This window comes from Pipra filicauda, unplaced genomic scaffold (assembly GCF_003945595.2).
Source record: "Pipra filicauda isolate LSUMZ 115617 unplaced genomic scaffold, ASM394559v2 scaffold63_size3267554_pilon, whole genome shotgun sequence".
NCBI classification, from domain to species: domain Eukaryota; kingdom Metazoa; phylum Chordata; class Aves; order Passeriformes; family Pipridae; genus Pipra; species Pipra filicauda.
The window spans coordinates 1,534,959-1,555,554 of NW_024104798.1; the positions used below are offsets into that span (position 1 = coordinate 1,534,959).

At 40.3% G+C, this 20,596-nt stretch overlaps 1 protein-coding gene across 3 annotated transcripts in view; it reads left to right on the top strand.

Moving 5' to 3' along the window:
* Nucleotides 1-20,596, top strand: part of TAFA4 (TAFA chemokine like family member 4) — a 72,542-nt gene that overhangs the window by 26,006 nt on the left and 25,940 nt on the right. For all 3 annotated transcript variants that reach the window (XM_039388363.1, XM_027723043.2, XM_027723048.2), the window contains exon 3: nucleotides 2,124-2,239. In XM_039388363.1, coding sequence (XP_039244297.1) covers nucleotides 2,124-2,239 — 116 coding nt within the window. The remainder of the gene's footprint in view (nucleotides 1-2,123; nucleotides 2,240-20,596) is intronic.

Here is a 20,596-nt window from a genome sequence, read left to right on the forward strand (position 1 = left end):
GTATGTTTCTCATGGAGAGAGCAAGAAAACTAAGATTAAATTCGTCTCTCTCCTCAAGAAAATGAGGTTCAGTTACCTGGGAAAGAAATGGTACATTGATTTCAGAACTTACTAGGCAGTTTTCTTAGGCTAATATTGGATCACCAGTAATAATAACATTTATGCTGTTTTCACAGTGACTCAATCCCATTAGCTGCAGTGGCATTATGTGGTTCAGCTGGATGCAAGAGGTGAATTAGGTTCAGCTGCTCTGAATTAGCCTGGGAGTGCTCCATAAGAGGGCACTCACAGGGTAGGCAAGGACTAGTGATGTCTTTATTTTCTGAGCTGTAAAGGATCCTCAGTGTGTTCCTTCCTGTACTGGTTCATTTGCATTCAGGGTGGCAACGCTGGGCTTGAGATAGAGCACCTTCTTAAAGCCAAAAAAGGTACCACATTGTCAAATCAGTCCTTAAAATGTGGATTCTTTACATGTAATCTTTGCTTTCTGAGATTTGTAGACATGGCGAGCTCTTTATTAATGCTAGTTGTGTAATTTTTAAAAGAAGTTTTTAGGCTGGAGTAAAGTCTATCAGGACAGCTGAAGATGCTGGGGTTTGCACCAATGTATAAAACAGTATTTGTTGCTAAGATATGTTTACATGCAGCAGACTTTTTGTCTCTTAATTTTTGATATTAGTAAGTGCTTTTGTGGTTTGTTTGGGCTTTGTTAAGATTCACAATAAGAGAACAATATTGTTTTACAAAGTGTGAAAGTGAAACTTATACAAGCACTACTAAATGAGGAAACATGGCCTCTGCTTTGGTTTTGTTTGTAGATGTTTATCAAACTTAAACAACATCCAAGTGCTTCACCTGGCTGTGACAGTAGAGCTGTCTAAGGCATGAATTGTTTCTTTTTTTCCTTTTTTTTTTTTTTTTTTTTTTTTTTTTTTTTTTTTTTTTTTTTTTTTTTTTTTTACTATCCCTATATTCAACACTTGAATATTGGGTTAACTGAATAGTCTCAGACATTTTTAAAGATAAACCGATAAAAAAATTATTTGGCACATACTTGGAAGAATCAGAACTGGAATCCACAGGGGGAAGAAGTTCCCAAAGGACTTTTTGGTGCAAATAAATATGCTTGTGATAGGCTTGTTGAAATCCCAGTATGTTGATTCCCTGCACACTAACATCACTGCTATGAAAGCAGTATTTAGTTCAATTTATGCAAATCTATAAATTGCCTTTAATTAATTTGATGTATTCCTGCTTACAGAATTTGCTGAAAGTGTGAAACATGGTATCTAAGGGTTCAACTACATAATGCCTGTTTATGTATCACACAAGTAATAAATCATCGTAACTGAGTTTAAGAAGATGATTAGATTCCCTTTCTATATGATGAATGGCAAAACATAAGCTATTGAGGGATTTAATTGTAGATATTTGCTGAAAAATTACTGAGGATTTGTGATCTTAGGTCTAACGCTAAGACTAACAACATGCACTTTCTTTAGAACAAGTGAAATGCGGTTTTTAACACCCTGGCAGAGAAGTGAGTCCTTGCATATTTGCCTGAGGTGCTGGTTTCATGAGTGTTTAACCCTCAACAAACCTACTGGAAAGGAAAGCTCACAGATGTTGTGTGACTGGGAGGCCCAGCCAGTTCCTGCACACGACTACATGGGAGCTGGTACCTTTAACAAATGTGTCCTGAGAAGTGCTGAGTAAAAATGACATTTTTTTTTTCTATGATTGGGGCAAGTGCAGTTTAAAAATAGTAGCGCAGCTTATAAATATGTATATTTACATTTGAGTGTGGAGGGATCTTAATAAAAAACAACCCACCCTTTATCTCAGATTCATAGAAATGTATTGCGCTCATAATGTCTTATATAAATATGTGTTTGTGGGTAATGTGATGTGTGATAGACATTGTTTTGCTTCTAATTATGAAACATTATTAACAAATAACTGATGCCAACTAAATCATGAATGTGATTTTGTCACTGTTGTCTTGTAATAAGCCATATTGGTTAACCTTCAGCATCGTCTCAGCTTTCCTTCCCCACATCATTTTTATGTTATTCCCTACATACATTGTTCTTTCACTCAACTGCTTCCTTTTCTGCCTCCAGGATGAGATTCTGTGCCAAATCAATGCTTCTCTCTGAGTGGCTCTTTCTGGTCTATGTGTTAATGGTCTGCTGTAAATTGTTGTCCGCCTCTAGCCACCATCCCCGGGGGCACACAGGTAGGAGCTTTTAAACTCATTATGTGCTACTGAGACCAATTAATACCACTTGCAGCATGCTAGAGCCCACTTTTTAGCAATGGATAATTGATGAGGCTGTTGACAGCATGTTATAATCAGTGCAATAGGTTAAAAATATAACACCAAGAAAAAAATGAGTTATTGTAAATTTTCGTGGTTTTTCTCTAGTAATTTTATGTACTGAAGCTCACCAGACAGGTTTTTTTTGAGTGACTTCATGACTGCTAGGACTTTGGGATTTGTTTGTGTCATTTTGCTTTATCTGTATTGGGATTTGTTTGTGTCATTTTGCTTTATCCGTATCCGAAGACATTTTGAAATGTATCTTTATCTTCTCCCTCTTAATCCTGTCGTTATCAACTGACTTTACAGCGGTGTCATTGGCTTTGGTGGGCAATAGATCAAAGCCTTCAGACTTATCTTAGTCAGTTCTTTCACTGAGTAACACAAATTCTGAACAGTGCTTTAGACCAGCTTGTGATGTGCTCCTTCTTTTCCAACTTGCATAGTGAGGCAACCAGAAAGATCTTGCATTTAAGGGGATGTACTATTGTAGTAGGGAATTATCTATGAGGAACAATGTGTTATCACATTACAAGTGACTGAAATAGCTCAGAAAGCTGGGTTGGCTTGATGGAGAGATATCAGACTGAATCTCTGGAGCCACATCTCTGTTAGGATCATGCAGACACATCAGCTTGAAAGCAGAAAGAGAGAGAGATGTACCTGAGCCAATGAAAAAGTATCTGTGCAAGTCCTAAATAAAATGAGATAACTGTGCTAAGATTGTGTCACCTTTGATCCCAGGAGAGAGATAAATTAACAAAATACCTCTTTGAGCACCACTTCTCAGGAGAGGCCAAAAGCCTGACTGCAACACCATGATGATGCCTGTATTCTCAGCACCATAGTCACCTTCATGGTGGCTTGGGGACTTCAGCAAATGTTGCTGTTTGTGATGCAGTCTTATTCTTAAATTAGTCCTAGAGTCCATATGTAATGTTCTTAGCTCTGAGCCAGACTCTTGTGGTTCCAGGTCTAATGTTAGCATCCACTCCAGCTCAGCACTAGGAAGTGGGGATGCATTTCTTAAGGCTCCATCCTCCAGATGAGACAAACTATTGATCTTTTTCCTGGCTGCTTCAAGTGGTCATCTAGGTGGGAGCTGAAGGCTCCTCATGTGCTCTCCAAAATGTCTTCAGTCCTGGCAAGCAGGACTGACTGTCCTGCACAGAGATGCTCTGTCTGTACCTATGTGCTCAGAGCCCATCAGCAGTGGGTGTCTCTGAGAGCTACCAAAACCACCTCCTTGCCTCACCCCATCACCAGCTCTGTGCTCCCAGGTGCTGTGCAGCACTCATATGTGTTTGCCATAAAATGCAATCACAGGCTATGGAGAATAACTGGAATGTTGTAGCAAAAGCCCAAAGAGTGATTCCAGCGAACACAGTGTTGGAGGAGGATCCGTATTACTGCTTTGCAGGGATCTTTTATGGAAACTAGTTCAATCACTTCAATGAGGAAGGGGGTTTATGCACAGTGACAAGTTAATTAGGCCCTCTTGACCTTTCCTGTAAACAACTGCTGCTTAGCAAAGCATTTCAGAGCTGACTACACAGAAAAGACTTGAGAACAGCCTTCTGCAGCTTTTGTCATTTAGGGAAGAGTCTTGTCAGAGGGAATGATATTTTTGTCTTTTCAAGATGCACTTTGCTTTTGTAATTAAGGGAAATACCTGTAATAGGGTAGTAGTGATCTTGTGTTGTGGGCTCATATGATGAACACTTATTATGTATTATGTAAATTATGACAATATTTTTTACATAACGTTTCAGAATACTTGACTGCCTACCTGTAGTTGACACCAGGAATTCTTTCTACCCTATCAAAGAGGTTCCATAAAACACAGCCAGGCTGCTCTACTGTTAAGCAGATTTGTGCACTGTGATTTCTCTGGGAGGCTAAAGAAAGGTTCTGCTCTTCATGACTAGTTTGGTCCAATTGTGGAGTTATTTTTCAAATGGGCACCCTTGAAGCTGGAGCCATCATGCACCTTTTTAGACTATGGTGTCTTGTTCTTCCCCAGATGTGAGTTTCCCTCATGCCATCCCCCATCCCTTTAGGGTTCCATATGGTAGATGAAACAGTCATCCCATTTTTGATTCTCCAGCTCTCTATGTCTGACACTTGGTACCACAGAACATTTAGAGGGCTTGAGGAGCTCTCCTCAAGGGGCCAGTGTTTCCCAGCCTCACCTTATCTTTGCTGTTTGACACAACACCTAAATAGACCTTCTAACATATGATCAAATCTGTGCTGGAATCTGTTGTTTGAGCAAGACGTGTCCTTGTTCGTCAGGAAAACAAATAATTCAGAGCTTTCAGCACAACCTGTTTTGTGGAAAGCAAATAATTAACCTCATTTGTTTAATAAAATTAGCATGTTCTTGGATGACAATCGAGATAAAATTTTTGCAGTCAACAGGCAGCATTAACCCTTTTCAAAGTAAAAGGTCCTGAAGCACATAAGAGGGATGAATTCAAGCTTTGGGTTTGACAAATGCTTTGTCTGGTGTCCCTTGGATCAAGCAGCTGTAACCTGACAGGTACATGCTGAGGTGGGATGCTGCTTATGAGGCAGGAGCTGCTGAGCCTGGGATACTTTGGGGGGAGCTGGTTTTTAAGAACATGTTGTGCCTGCTCCTGGCAATCAGTGTGTCTCAAGTGATGTGCTTGACACCATCAGTGCCTTTGAATCAAATGCGTACTCACTACGGCCAAGAAACTGTATTAACTAAGAGCAGACAATAGAATTTAAGATGAAAATGAAGATTGACTTTTTCTTTTCAAAATACTACCATTTTTAAGGAGCCTAATCCGATAAAAGACAATTATTGACTTGGGTCATGTTAGATGGTGCCTGAAAGAATAACATTCTACAGCTGTCTCTGCAATATTCAAGCAGGAACAGAGACTAGATCTTAAGGACCCAATAACCATCTTGTTTCTGAGAAGTGGGAGAGAACACCACTGAGCGATCCCTTTGACAAAGGCGGCCTCTTCACTGTAATAAAGTGTGAGGCAGACCTGGTTCTTTCTTTTGTTCTGTGAAATATTCACCACCATCAAATGACTGGTAGGGGGGAAAGAGACTGTTCAATCCTCCCAGGCAATCCTACCATTGCTTTGCAGAAGTTTGGATCTCAAGCCCAGCTTGGAGGATGCAGCCTATTTTTAATTGGAACACTGTAATTGCTTTGACTGGCAGAGTTAACCAGGCAAAAGGTAGGGAAGAAATGTTCCTTCTCATTACCATTGGATCGTTGAAGATGTTGCTTATGCAGATTATTCCAGCACCCTCCCTGTACGTCTGTGTGGAGAAGACAAGTCAGAATGTTCGTCTGACTTTGTTGCTCTGAATTGCTTTTCTGAAGAGTTTTTCTTTTGCACTAACAATAGCCAAGGGAAGCATAAGCACCAACCTTACTATAGCTTTTGGGTAGTATTTCAGGCTCCTGGACTACCTAATACCAATATAATGATCAATTCTATGCTGTTCTGGATGAAGCAACATACATTTAGTAGCAGAAAACATTTGTTTCCACCTCACTGCTGTAAGTCAAAATCCACAAATAAAGCAGCATTGAAAAGAGACTTTGTCAGGTCAGCTCACGTGGAGGCTGGACTTGCAGAACACCAGTTGGTACTGCCAGCTGAGCAGTTTCTGCCATGAATTACCAGTGCAGCTTGGCTTTTTTGAGGCTGCTTGTTTTACATGGTGATGCTCACCTGAAGTGCTTCCAACTGCCTGCTGCTTGTTGAAAGGTCTAGATTTTTGAGAAGTCCATTATTATTAATATGCCTGGAATCTATATATTTAATGAACATCTGTAGCTTAAAGCAGAGCCAAATTGGTTCACACTTCCCTTTTCTTTGTGATTTCAAATGAAGAGTTCAGTGATAGCCTGAATGGTTTGCTTGCTCACTGCAGCTGCAGGATGATGCAGATGACAGGGATAAATCACGGTGTGTGGGTGCACTGGGACAGCTTGGTCTTTTAACCATCTGGAAGAATAAGTAGCAACTTTGTTTCCTGGAGTTTTCCCCTTGTTGCATCACAGACAGTTTTATTTATGGGCTTATCAGAGGTTAAAAGGGAGAGGTCTAGAAATGGCAGTGGCAAGCAAATATACATGACCCCACCAAACCTAGTGACCCTTCTAACACCCTGGGACGTACACACCTCATGCCCTCTGGTAGGGAATGAGGGAGGAACAGCAGCCCAGAACAGGTAAAAGCTTGATGAGGTGTCAGTGTGGGGTGTGTTATCAGTCAATCAAGCATCAGGTGACGAAGAAATGAACACCACACTTCTGCTGAAGGATGAATAAAGAGTTCAGTGATGCTGTTGGACTGGGCTCAGGGGCTGAGTGGCAGCTGGGTGTGTGTGATTATGGGAACATCCAGCAGAAGGTTATTCCTTTATACACAAAATAGCAGCTCATGCTGAGGAATGTATCAGACACTGGTTTGGCCTGCAGCACCCTCCAAACCTCCTTATTTTTTTAACTCTGAGTGTGAACTGTCATCATCAGCTGGAATTCAGACCTCTTGATCATGCTTTTGGTTTCAGGTGGTCCTGTAGCAGACTGGATTGTTCCCCATCGATAGCAGTTTTTCACAGCTTTAAGGGCTTTTTTTCTCTACTTTCAGAACTTTAGGGACAGATTCTGTCCCCACTGGAGTCAGAGGAAAAATTCCTTATTTACACAAGCTCCAGGATTTAATCTGCTTAAGGGAAAATGGTGTGTCTGAAAAATGAAGTTTAGTGTTAGAAATATTGCTGCTTTCAAGGAAACAGGGAGACCAGAAAACTCAGTCTTCTTGTTCTCTTATTTTTGGTTCGGAACGTCATTCTTCCTAGCAGTGTTGTTTGGCAGCCACGGGCTGGATTCCCAGTTCCACCAGAGGGCCCTGCAAGGCCGTGGAAGGGGCTCTAGCACGAAGCCACTGCACTGATTTAAACCCCAACTCTGCGTTTTGCTAACTAAAATTATGAGTCCTTAGTATTTCAACGGGTCAGACATGGTTACTGCACAATAAGCTTTAGCCCTTTGTTCTATTTAACTCCTTTTATGTCTTAATGTTTTATTCAGTGTGCTATTTATGTGGTTTATTATCCAGCTTCTAAATATAGGGCTGCTACAATATACAGCCCTGACTGTAATCTCTTCAAGTAATAAGGTAGGGAAAGCAATTCAGTTGAGAAATAGGTTCCCTTTAAGTCAAAAGGAGCAGAATTCTCTCTTTGAAGTTTGCTTTTGAGGAGAAAAAAACCCAAACACATATGAAATTCTTATTATTTTCTCTTTTTATTTTTCTTAAATAATGATTGGAACTCTTAATATATATGACACCAAGTCAGTGTTGATTTAATCTTTTATAGGGTAAAATGTAGCTTCTGGTGTCATTTTTCATGAATGTACACTGTGAGTGGAATGTGATTGTATATGAAAAGATGTGTATATTCCAGGGAGATGGGGTGGAGGAAGATTACAGGCAAACCGGTGACTGAGCAGGTTTTGTGTCAGATTTCACTGTTTCAAAAGTGGGGGGGACAAGTTCTGTAACTAAAATAAGATGGAGTCTCATTTAATGCAAATACTGAAGCCCAGTGTATCAACCTGTAGAGCAGAAGGCTGAAACCAAGCTCTTTCCTGCAGCATCAAAGTGACCTTATTTTAAAGCTATTGGGAAAAAGAATGTGAAAATACAGCCTTTATTTTATTTATTTTACATCGACAGCATAATTTTTTAATATAGCTGCCATCTGCAGTAAATGATAATCTTTGTATTCCATTGACCAAAATTATAACCAGGAAAGCTTTCTTTACTCTTTTCTTAGTGTACCTCTCCCAAAGTTAGAATTGATAATAGAAAAAAATTTTGCATTGAAAATGGTTAGGCTTGTGTTAATATGTGGAGAAAGAAATGGTCAGATAGGTGTAAATCCACAAATAAAATGGAAAATATCTTGTCCTCGGTGTTCATTTGGGTGAAGTGATGCAACAAGAAGTGGAACATGCTTTGTTCCGGGTTTACATGGAGGTCAACACGCAGAGTCCTTGGGAGGATGGATACTCGAGTGATGAAGGCAATAGATTGAAATATAAAGGACTTGCATTGAATTCTTTGCTCTGAAATGATTAAAAGACCTGCCTAAGATGAAGTCCTGACCCCACTGAAGCAGGAGGTTGTGATTCTTCTGTGATTTAGTTTCCAGCCTACTCCGGATATGTCATATGGTTTTTGGTCCCAGCAGAAAAGTTAGACTTCATAGTTATGACTTTATTAACGCTTAAGCCAGTTATTCTTACAGAATTCATCATTCAATGCTTTGCAAATCACTGCCATTTTGAGGGATGGAAAGTGCTTTAGGGCCTGTTCTGCTATTGATCGGCTCGTCTGTGCTCAGTGCCTGGGCTGCACTGCCACAGCCTTACATCAATTGTGATGGCAGCACAGGGCCTGTCCCAAACTTACAGTCCCATTTCAATGGAATTGTAAGGCCTTTCATCCCAAATGAGTGGCTGCACAGGCTTGAATAAAAGTCCATGGAAATGGGTAGCAGTTTCTGTTGACTTGGTGACTTCAGCTCCGTGTCTGGTTTTGTCTGTGCTGCCAGGGGAAGCGTGGTTCAGAGGCAGACTAGGATGTGCTGACCCTCTGTGTTGGTTTTCCTTTGCCTGGCTATAAGTGGGTACAAAACATTCACCCTGTATTTAAGAGCAGGAAATTAGTTGCCATCCTTGGCTGTAGCATCCAACATACCCCACCTGTGCCCAGTCCACTCAGACCCCATGAAGAAGTGCTCAGCTCTGCTCTCGTGCCAAGCACAGTGTTTTCCCCTGCCAGAGAAGCTGCCCTTTGACTTGAACTTTATGGTGTTGATCTGTCTGTTTTCAAGGACATGTTTAAGCAAGCATTTCTTCTTGGGAACCAGAAAATGTTTAATTAATAATGGAAGAACCTGGAGATGGACTTTTTTTATTCTTTACTAACATTTAAGTGTTTTGTTGGCAGAGCACCTCTGGATTGCTGCCGGTAGCCCTTTGCTGCCTGTTTTTCTGTGCTTGGCAGCATTCTTGCATTCCTTCAGGAGAGTGACAACTGATAGTGGACAATGGATTCTAAATCAGGAGATTAAACATGTCTTGTAGGGTTCAGCAAGGTAATCTCTCCTCATCAGACTGGAGATGGAAGCTGCACCTGACATTCATTATCTTCCAGCGTGGCAATCTCTAACAATACCTCCAGAAATGACAGAAGTTATGAGTGGAGAATTCTAGGATCAACAATTCTATTGCTTAGTGTGTGACTAGCCTTTATTTAATTATTTCCTTTCTTTATTTCCACCTTTTTTTCCCCCTGATGGACATCATCCATATGCCTTGCAGTCCAGTGATGACCAGTAGTCTTTTGACTTGTGTTGTTACTTTAAGACATAATGAAGACATAAGTCTGAGGCAGGGTTTCTCTTAGTGTTATTTACTGCTTGCATCTTCCTGATATCAGTTCTGGTTTATATCTGTGTTTCCTTAAAGTAACATCTTAAGAAGCGGTGAATATTTTGGAATAAGCAGAATTCTTTTACTGTCTTTTTTTTTTTTTCTTTTTGGCACAGAGACAAATTGTTGCAAATTAGCTCGTGTGGAATGGCAGGATCTCTGTGTAGCAGATGAGGATTGTGTTAGCAGCTATTTGTAGGGTGTTGCATCATGTTGGATGTTCTTGCCTGATAGCAAAGTGAGTGCTTGTAACCCAAAATCTAAATGTATCAAGGTAGTCTTTTGTGTGCATCTCATTTTCAGGTTGGGTGAAAAAGCTTACAGCATTTCTTGTACTCTCTTATATCCCTTCTTCTCTAGTTCCCTTTTCCCTTGGGAGATTTCCCTCTATATAGCAGGAAATAAAGTTGACAAGGACCACACTGTCCTTCCTGCTTCATGCTGTCCCTGGATGGGACACAAAGATGAGGGGGTTCAAGGACTTGAAGGTGGTATTAGCCCTCTTGGTTAGAGAGTGAGTATCTTTGAGCAACAAACAGCACAAAAGGGGAGAGAGGAACAGTGTGACAGTCCCTCACTCATAACTATCACCTTTGTAAGGCACCCAAATGGATCCAGAGCTTTTCCTGCTTCAATGTCCAGCACAATGAAAGACAAAACCTCTTAAAAAAGTGCATGGAAATACCTATTTTCCTTATAAATATGTATTTACATGTCTTTTATCTATGCTACATGCCACACACAATTTCAAAGTATCAAGGCTTTCTGTCACATTTCCCCCCATCCCACTGATATGTTGCACTGTCTGGTGATATATTAAAAAGTATATTGAGGGACTGAAAGTTATGGAACCAGATTATTGCACTTCATGAATAAGCAATAGTTGTGCAAACGCTCTCCTGGCCTCATTTTTGAGTGAGGCACAATAAATAACTTGTCCAAAGGAATGGTGCCTGTTTTCTTCTGGCTTGCCATGTTGAGAAGGTGCCCTCTTGAGAGGGTATAAGAAGGAAGATCTTAAAACTGTATGTCCTCACTGACATTTGCTACTTACTTAGATTGTCTTTAGAAAATATAATTTAATGAAAATATTAAAACCAAGTCAAAATATAATCTAAGAAAAGTGAAAATTATGTCAATTGGCATAACTCACCACAGCAACATGAATGTCTGGCACAAACTGTGAATATGCTAAAGATTTCTGTCTATTGAGTCCTTTCAGCAAATGTTGGTATTCCTCCAATTGGAAAAAATAAACCAAAACAAAAAAACCCCTCCAAACTCAATCAACTGAAATTTCTCATCTAAAAGAGTTTGAATGTAGAAAGAGATCCCCTCTGTTCTCTTCATGCACCCTGTTGGAGTTGGTACTATTGGGTTACCAAGGAAAAAAAATGTAACTGATAATTTTATTTTCAGAGTATCTAAGTACATCTTGCTTAAAAAAGAAGTCTGATTGCTCTGGAAGTTGTCTTTTGGGACTGTCACTTGCTTGACTGCGTGTTCAGATGAGTTGTCTGGTTCTGGAAGTGCCTGCTGTTAATAGAGTTTAATAATTTACTTGCATTGAGTTAATTTTTCAGATTTTGTTCTTCTTCCAAAGTTTCAGAAATGAGGAGGGAACACAGTAAAATCTACTATCAGAACTATACTCGGATTTTTGTGGTTGTTTGAACTGTGTAGGGAAAAGCCCTATTTTGACATTTCAGTTGGGAATACTGTAACAGATGTTTTATATTTCTCCCTGCACCAGACATTATTATTACTGGAAATACAAAAAAAAAAATTGCTGCCCTCAGCAAAATGTAATTTACTGCAAGGGATGCTACAGTCCCCAAACAAGGAACCAAGATAATTAGTCTACAACTGACAAATAAGTCTGCTATGCTAATGTAGTGAAACATCCTTTTATCAGACTGTATCACATGGTAGTTTGTGCCAAGCTAGAGAGAAATGAGAGTTTACTCTGAAAACACGTCTTCTTCTGGGGGAACAAATCTAATCCAGCAGTGACTATGCAAAGCATTTTCCTGACCCTTCCCCAGTATCAAGGGATTTGGATTAACTGAATTCTGGATCAAAACCAAGACCTGAGTAGGGGTTTTTGCAAAATCGTTTCCATTTTTCTTTGTGCTGAAACAAGAACTGCATCAAAATGACATTAAAAAGAACTATGGCTGCAGAATGACCAGTTTATCAGGTGATTCAGCATTCTCTCTGTATTGCCTCTCAAAAAAACCAAAAGGGTCTTTGCCCCCAGATTGGGCAGTCTAAATGTGATATATGCTGGAGTAACTCCTTTGGCAGCCAGACTCACTGAAACCAAAGCAATACAAGGTGTTTTTTCAGCAACATGAGCTGCTTTACAAGAGAAGTGTGGTCGTTCACATTTAACAGACGGGGGCTGAAGCACGTGTGCATGGTGAATGTTTCCGTGTCTTGGGAGCAAATTGGACTCGGTTGCAGAACAGAGCCAGAGGTCATATTTAGATTGCCTTGCCTGGGACTTGTTGGCTGGGCTACTATTTATGCAAACAACACAGAGCAGTACTTAAATACCATCATTGCACTGTGCTGGCAGCTACAGCAAAGGTACTCACCTGTCAGAGCTGACAAGTGACCGGTAAGCTCCTTCCCGAAATTATTTCCAGTGTTTCTTGGTCCAGAGTCTGTCAGATGAGTTGGTCAAAAAGCAGTGCAAAGGAATGGCATTTATTCTTACAGTTATCAGCGTTTGCTCACTGTATTTTTTCTTTTTTTAATGGGCTATGACATGAGCTTTCATTCTGAGATCTGTTAGGTAATAAATAGTATTAACGAGGTCATTCCTTGATCAAGGGAAAACCGAAAGATGTGTAATGATAAATGTGGTCAGTGGACAAGCAATGGAAAGAGGTCTGGTTTGTGACAGCATCAGCAGAGGGTTGTACTGAGACAATGGATATTTCTAATTGCCACTGCTCTTATATCAGTGTGTCCACTAAGAACTGGTTTGCCACTTGCCTGTGGGGATGGGGGATCCTTCTGTCTCAGGTGAGTGATGTGATAGTACAGTCATTGTGTATGAATCAGCTGATCCTCGTTTCATGAAAAGCCCAGGTAACACCAAGGTGTCTGGAGTGGAGGGGTAGCATATACTGACCTCCAGCAGAGGAGGAGGCATTGATGTTATAAGATACCACAAATAAAACATTAAACAAAGAATTGATGAATATAAAAATAAAACAGCACAAAACGCACTGTGCTTCAGTAAGAGTGTGTGTCAAGAAGAGCATCCAATTGCAAAGTTCTCTCTAGGTTAATGAGAGCTACTGACTGTTTTTTGCATAAATCTGATGACTTCAGCTATCTGCTTTGTGAAAGGAAGATAACATAGGGATGATTGATAGAGCGAACAGGACATGACAATCTTCAAGGAAGAAGAAAGGCAGAAATCACTTTCAGTGGAGACAGTTTCTCATGATGTCACTGAGCACTTGATAAGCCAATTGAAATTCAAAAATAACATTTAAATTACTGAATGATGAAATGAGAGGAAGATAAATAGGTCTGTGCTAATGATTACATAACCTCTTGATTAGAATCAGAGATTAAATAATGTACTGTACGTTTTCAGTCAAGTCTTCTCTCCTGTAATCAAACAAGTGTTAAAGCTTAAAATGCAGTTTAGCAGTAAGCTGGTAGAAATGTGTAAAGGCTCAGATTATTCTTCATGTTAGGTGCTTTGCAAGTCTTGTCTATGCAATGTTTGTGTTTGCATGCAAATTACTAAAGCTTTAGTGCAACACTTAACTTTTTTAGCAGGTAAATGGGCTTTTTGTGCTTTGGTATAGAGGCAAATCAGGGACAACTGTCCCCACGTAACTATCCTAAATTAATCCTTCTGAAATTAAGCACTGAGAGTGTCCTGGGCTTGGTCTTTTGCTCAGACAGAGCTCAACTAAACACATGGCAGAAAATAAAGGCAGGTACACTTGCAGATTCTCAGTAAAAGCTGACTTGGTGCCTGGGACAATGTATACTGTGTAATCACAGGGCAGCTCTAAGTTTTGCCCATGATTCCAGTAGAATATTATTCATAAAATCCAGGCCTTGCTATAGGGTGGAAGGATTCTGATCCTGCTTTTCAGGAAGGTTAACTGTGCAAGGAAGACACAGCATGTCAGGCTTTCCAAGTGCCACACAAATCACAAGATAAGCAAAGTTAGGCTCACTAGTCAAACCAGATGAAACATGAATTACGATTTTTCCATTCTGTCAATGATGTACTTGAGTGTCAAGTATTGGTAAGTGATGTTTGTTGGACCACAGTTCGCTTCTGTCTCCCATACACCAAAGAAAAGCATCATCCCCTTCTTTGTTGACTGCTGCACCACTGCTGCTTCTTGGGAGAACTCTGTGTAGTGGGATTTAAAGATAGATTAAAAATGGATTAACTTAAAAGTGGATTAAGTGATCATTTTATGTTGCTTGTAGTAATTTTACAGTAAATATGAAGGTATGAAAAATACAGACATAGAGAAACAAGAGTCATTCTCATCAGCATCTCACAGTCTCACAAAGCAGAGTGCTGATTGTGCAGCTAAACTGCTGAGGAAAGCTTTGTCTTTTCCTATCTCCTAGTCTCAAGTCAACCCACTTCCCCCTGCTTCCCTCCCATTCTCCTTGATTTGGAGGAGTTCTTGCCTATTGATGTCCTACTGTAGAGTCCTATTAGCATCAGAAATTTATCTTCCTCATAAATTGCCCTGTAAACTGCACCTTGACAATCTAAGTTGGCTTTAAATTGTTGTCACTGCCTCTGCTTCATCATCCGCCAAGTAATGATGTTGATAATGAAAATGTTATGCTATCATTTACAAATTCTGAGCCCCTCTGTTATCTGTGAGGGAATGCTAAGTAGATAGAGTATCAGTCTCATTTTGCTCTACACATTTATATTCTGAGCTCCCAAGTACTGAAACGAAGCAGATACAGGCTTTTAAAGCCAGATTTAACAAGATATTTAGATACCTATCATGGCAGATTAGCGGCCAGTAGGATTTTTCAAATGTGTGTATTCAAGGTAGTTGCTGAACTTCCATTTTAACTGCAATGAAATTTCTAGATTTGAAGACTTTAAATCTGTACTGGTACAAGCTGAGATCCCGCATGTTACAGGGCTCTGTGTAACTATTCCTCTGTCAGCTCCAGCATCTTAAAACAGCTAAACAGCTGCAGAGATCGAAGCAGATCAAGTCCATAGAGGGATTTCACAGTCAGCACCAGGAAAAAGCTGGAGTGCAGGTGCCTCTTTTGTCCTCACCCAGAAGGAGCAGACTGTTACAACGACTTCTTGTTCAGCATCTGCTTTATTTTACTTTCTCTGAAAACTTTTGTCTCAGATGGCATTGACAGCAAGGTGCAGAATGAGCATCAATCTGACAGTGCCTCACCTCAGCCCTCGTTAGCCATCGATCTCTGCTCAAGTGCTCTCTGCTCAGCTGCCCCACTGGATGGCAGCAGCAGAACACAGCCACGGATTCCTTTTCTGCCTGAGTAGTGGGACTAAGTTAGAACATATTCTCCCAGCTTTTTACGTGACTTTCTCTCTGCTTAATCTTCTGTTATTTACCTCCGTGTTTCCAGGAGAGGCGCAGCTTGGTCCCCAGTTTCCTTTTCTCAGAGTCCAAGAACACATGTTGCTGTTCCACATCTTCAAAGAGCCAGGGTGAGGTCAGGCAGTGAGTAGGTGATGTGCTCATGGACCTGGTGTGGGTCACACTGCAGATATGACCAGCTCAGCTCACTGATTTCAGGTAGAACTTTACCTGGAAAGGGAAATGAAACTGGGCATGAGCATTTGCTTTCCAAGTTTTATTAGGCTCTATCAATGGCAATTAAAACAGGCAGGTATTTACTGCTGGATAGCATGGACAAATAATTTAATTTCCTACTGCCTAAAAAATGATCCTCATCAACTTGTAATTAGGTTTGACCTTGAGCAGTCTTGCATTCCTCATGTTACTTGAAGCAGTATCTGATTTTTTGAGTCTATTTAAAATGTAAATTATGTTACTTGAAGTTTGTAACAACATCTTGTGTAGCGTTCTACCTTTACAACATAGAGGTACATAAGCAAATGTTTCATAACTAAATGTCATGATTTTATGCTGAGTGCTCAGACCTGCAATAGTTTATATGTGTGCCAGCATTTAAGTGGGATCCAGCTCACCTCCAAGGCTAACAATCCATTAGGATGAAAGTGTGGGCAGTTCACCCCAATGTCAGTGCTGTATTTTTCAGCTGTTTGTGTGTAGAGTCTGTAGAGTAAAAGAAAAGAGATCGGTACAGTTGCAGGACTCTGCAGCATAAAAGTCCCACAAAAATTAAAATTCTAGTGATGGTAACTTTTTTGGGTGTCCAGGTAGAGCCTGAACTTCAGTCAACAGAACAGAGCTTTTTAATTTTTTAACATCTGGTCTCTTGCAACTAAATGTTGAGAGTCAATGCATTCTTTTTGGTTGTTCTTGGCTATTAGTAAATACTGTAGCTGAAATGACAGCAAGATGTATTTTAGGAAATATCACACCTCCTTTCTTTGGAGGTGGCTCTAAGTTTAAGAGGAAATACGTGTATTTAATAGGGAGTGAATATGGCATTAAGTAGGTAAAATCAAGATGGCACTGTTTATTGCAAGCAGGAAATAAGAGATGACAACAGAGCAGCAGGACCTATAAGTTCTGTAGCAGTGACACCCTGTCACTGTATTGTTAACAGTAATTCCACAGTAGTTCCTTTTGGATACGTAGAAGAGACTTTAATCCCAGCCACAGGTCTTATTGATGGTGCTAGGCAAGGATGTGGAGATAATAAAGAAAATTTCTATATGGAGAAAAATACAAGCTTGGAGCTGGTACAGGCTTGACCTCTGTTACAGCCCTTAATCTTGGAGTAAAACAAGATTTTGGCAACTTGTTCACCCTTTCTGAACTTGCTTGCAGATACAGTGACACAAACCTGTTTTGAACTTATCAACGCCAACCATGTGCATGGGCTGAATGTATTATCTGATGCAGGGCTATGGGAATTGGGGCTGTTTGATTTACAGGACTGTCCCAGCTGTTGAATTTATCTGGTTGTCTTAAAAGCCTAAAGAAAAAATTGCTTTGAAGGAAATTTTTTTTAAAATAAAGAGATCCTCTAGTTAGGGTGAACTGTGCCATTCAGGAAAGGTAGCTCATTAGCGTTATTAATCTAGGTCTGTGACTGGCCCTGTGGGAGTGTGCTGTGTATGCTCCAGGTGACAGATGATGGAAGATCCATGGAGAGGACAGCACATCTCCAGCTGGCAGGCACATGAAATAATCTGTCTGAAATTGGGGAGTTTTAGGGGAGTTTGGGAGTTTTAAGGGCACAGCACAGAAGTATACTGGGATTTGGTCCTGTCCATTCATTATGAAATGATACAGTGTAACGAAGAGATAATTTACGTCATTGTAATAGTTGTGTAGAAAGGCTCCTGTTAAGTATATCCCTATGCTGATGTCTTGTTCCAAGTACTGGGATTAACTATAGGTGATAAGAACCATGCTTTGGTTTTTGTCTGAAGCAAGCTGTTCCTTCCTTCCTCTTTAGTTAGCCAGTTCCATTTCAGTTTGCTCTTGTATATCATGATATTTGTCAATCCAATAGTCCAGCATGTTCTGAATTAATTATGAAATGCTTGAGAGTAAATGGAACTGGGATTGTTGCAGAGAATGGGAGATGGCTGAAGAGTTCTGTCCTTACTGAGACTCTTTAATTCCTGTTCTTTCCAAAAGGGGAACTATGTGCACGTCTTGCATTTCAAACACTTCTTAACCCTGAAGGACTTAAAGTTCTCAAGGAGCAGGACAGACATTATTTTATAGTCCCTCTAACTGACTACCTAATAACTTTTTGAGACTTCTGGGCCAGCAGAAGCTCTTGTCAGTGTGAACTGTGATCCCAAAACTGGAGTCTGTCCCTCCTGGCACAACCCTTGCTATTCTCATGTGTGGGTGTCCATTTGGTTTCAGTTCCTTTTGATTTTCGTTTTTAGGTATCATCCATTTGAAATATCATCCACTAAACATCATCAACAAATGTCAAGCAGGAAAAGTCACTGTTTTCAGTGCTTCTGTGTCCTCTTTTAGACACTTGTGAAAATCCTATCTGGGAAGTCCAACTCTTATTAGCCACTTTTATTTTATGAGCAATGCCTCTCCTCATCCTGAAATGACAGGGAAACACCAATAGTAGTTCACCTATTGCATCTCTTTAATTTTTTATTATGTTCAGTGCCAAAGTTACAAAGTACATTTAGCAGGGGCCCATAAATAATTGCAAACTGAGAACAGGATAGTAAGTAGTCAGCCAGATCATACAACTGCAATGCTTTGTGTTGCTAAGAAGGACTTACTCCATGTTGCTTGCAGAGTTGCTGTTCTGAACCTCCTTGAAACCTGGAGGAAGTCTAATTTGAGAAATTTTATGGATTTCTTTATGTAATAGTTCTAAGAAGCCTTGCCCCCAGTGACCTAATTATGTCACCTGGATGCTGCACAACTTTGTACTCAAGTAAGGCTGCCACAAGGCATGTGAGCTTTGTACTGAAATTTTTTTGTAAATTGGATTTCATCTTTTCTTCCCCCCCCTCCCAGCCCCCCTCCCAGTACAAGCTGCTGACTTCAATATTTTACCTAAGGTTGGAAGCTCCACTGATTTTTGTTTTCTTTTGGATTATGTTTATGTTTTGGGGTTTTTTTTCCTTTCCAAAAGGCCAAGGAGGCAATGATAAAACTAATTTGTCTTTTTAATCTGTACCTTGTAATTAGAGCTAAGAGGGGCTGGAAAGAGATGCCAAGCAAGTAAGCTCTTTTCCTTTAAAAGCTCTCCAGGCACATAACTGAGTCTTGGGAGACCTTTAAAGGAAAGCACTAATGAAAATCTTGCAGAAAAGGAAAAATAAGCCAACAAAATTAAGACTTAAGTGTGCTATTTTTATTCAGGACTGAGGGTAAAAAAGACTCTGGTGCCCCCTGGGTTCATTCTCAGATAAAACATTTGAATCACTAATTATCTTTAAATGTTCTTTTTGTGTGGATGAGCTTCCATCTTTGTTTCTGCCCTGCTGATTTCCCCAGTATTGAGATTTTAGGTGATTGAAGGTGATGTTGATCTCACTCGGAGGTTTTGGAATCATTTTACCTCAGCTTTGTTTGAAAATCAGGTTTTTACTGTGAAACCAGTAATTTTCATGAAGTTTTGTTTTTCTAGAAGGCAAAGCTGTGAAGCACAAAACCCAACTTCATTTAAATGCTGGAAATTGAGTGGCTGTGGAATTTAGGCACCCGGATCTCAGAAAGGTTTAGAAATATCACACCTTTCACTCGGGCAGCTGAGTTAGAAACAAAGGGCAGACATGGTCCTTCATGTTTATAACCTCAAAGAAGGTGATGGTGGTGGCAAGAGAGACTGAATGGCAAAGGGTCGAGGTGCCAGGGCTGGTCTCTTGAGAAGCTGAAGTAGGTGCTAATCATTCCTTTGGGCAGGATTCTGCAGTCTTAAGCCAGCAGATCTCCATTGGCAGAGCAATGTTGGTGCATGGATCTGCTGATAGGATTGCTCTAGCACAGCAGATTCTTTGTTTCTAGGAAACACACATGCAAAATTTTCATTATTTGTTCCCTTCTGAGCACATGTAACTCCATTAGCACAGTGAACTCCAGAACATTCCTTCTGCCAGCTTATCCTCCGGGTCCCATGACTTCTGCTCTCAGTGGCTTTTCTTCTTAGTCTTTACCAACCTTTGTTGTATAAATACCAGACTGTAGGATCAAAATGATGTCTCTGAGCATTGCTCTGAAATGGAGGTGTTGCAGAGCTAACTCATATTGTTCATTGGCATGTTATGCTGTGCATGAGATGTGCAGTTTGAGAAGGAATATAAGCCTCATCTTGTGCTGGTGTTCCTGAGGACAGAGGAGAACAAATGTTTTTGAATAAGATGTCTTTTGATAAACAAGGAACCCAGTTAAAATGACATTCACGTCCTTTTTTACTTATGTACGTCTAGCTTTCAGTCTTTTTAAAGAAGAGGTGTCCAGGTAAATACATTTGGTCTTAGCTGGCATTACTTAAAATTGGATTATTCCCTCCTGCCTTGGTGGGGCCATGAGTGGTTACACCTTTCCCTCACCTCTTTCTTTTTGAGCTGATGAGGAATACTGCAAAACTGGTTTTATCTCCTTATTATTTGGAAACTATCCTTTGTCCTTTGGGTTTTTCGGAGTGGTTTGGGTTATTTCTTTGTTTTCAGTGGCTTAGTGAAGGCTGCTTTCTCTGCTGTCTTAGCTGGAGGACAAGGCCGAAGATCCAAGTGACATGTCATCCACGGTCTGAAGGGAGAAAAGGACCAATAGCAGTTAGGACTTGTGAGCTGAATGGTAAATGATGGGGATTTTTATATTTCTAAAACTAAGTTTTGGAAAACCAGCAATATCCCCCGTCATCAAGGGTGTTCTCAGCTATACCTCTAACTTCAATGTAGCGGTTTTCCAAGTGATGTAAATAAAATCAGTGGGCCTGACTTTCTTTATATGCTGTGCCTCCATGCAGTCACGGCCCTGGTGCAAATACTATCATCTGGACATTTGCAAGCAGCTGTAAACCTCTATTCCTTATTGCTCCCTGGTAGCTCTGTGCTATGATGCAGCTCAGCATGCAGATTTTTGAGTAAGGAGAGGCAATAGTTTTCAACATAAACA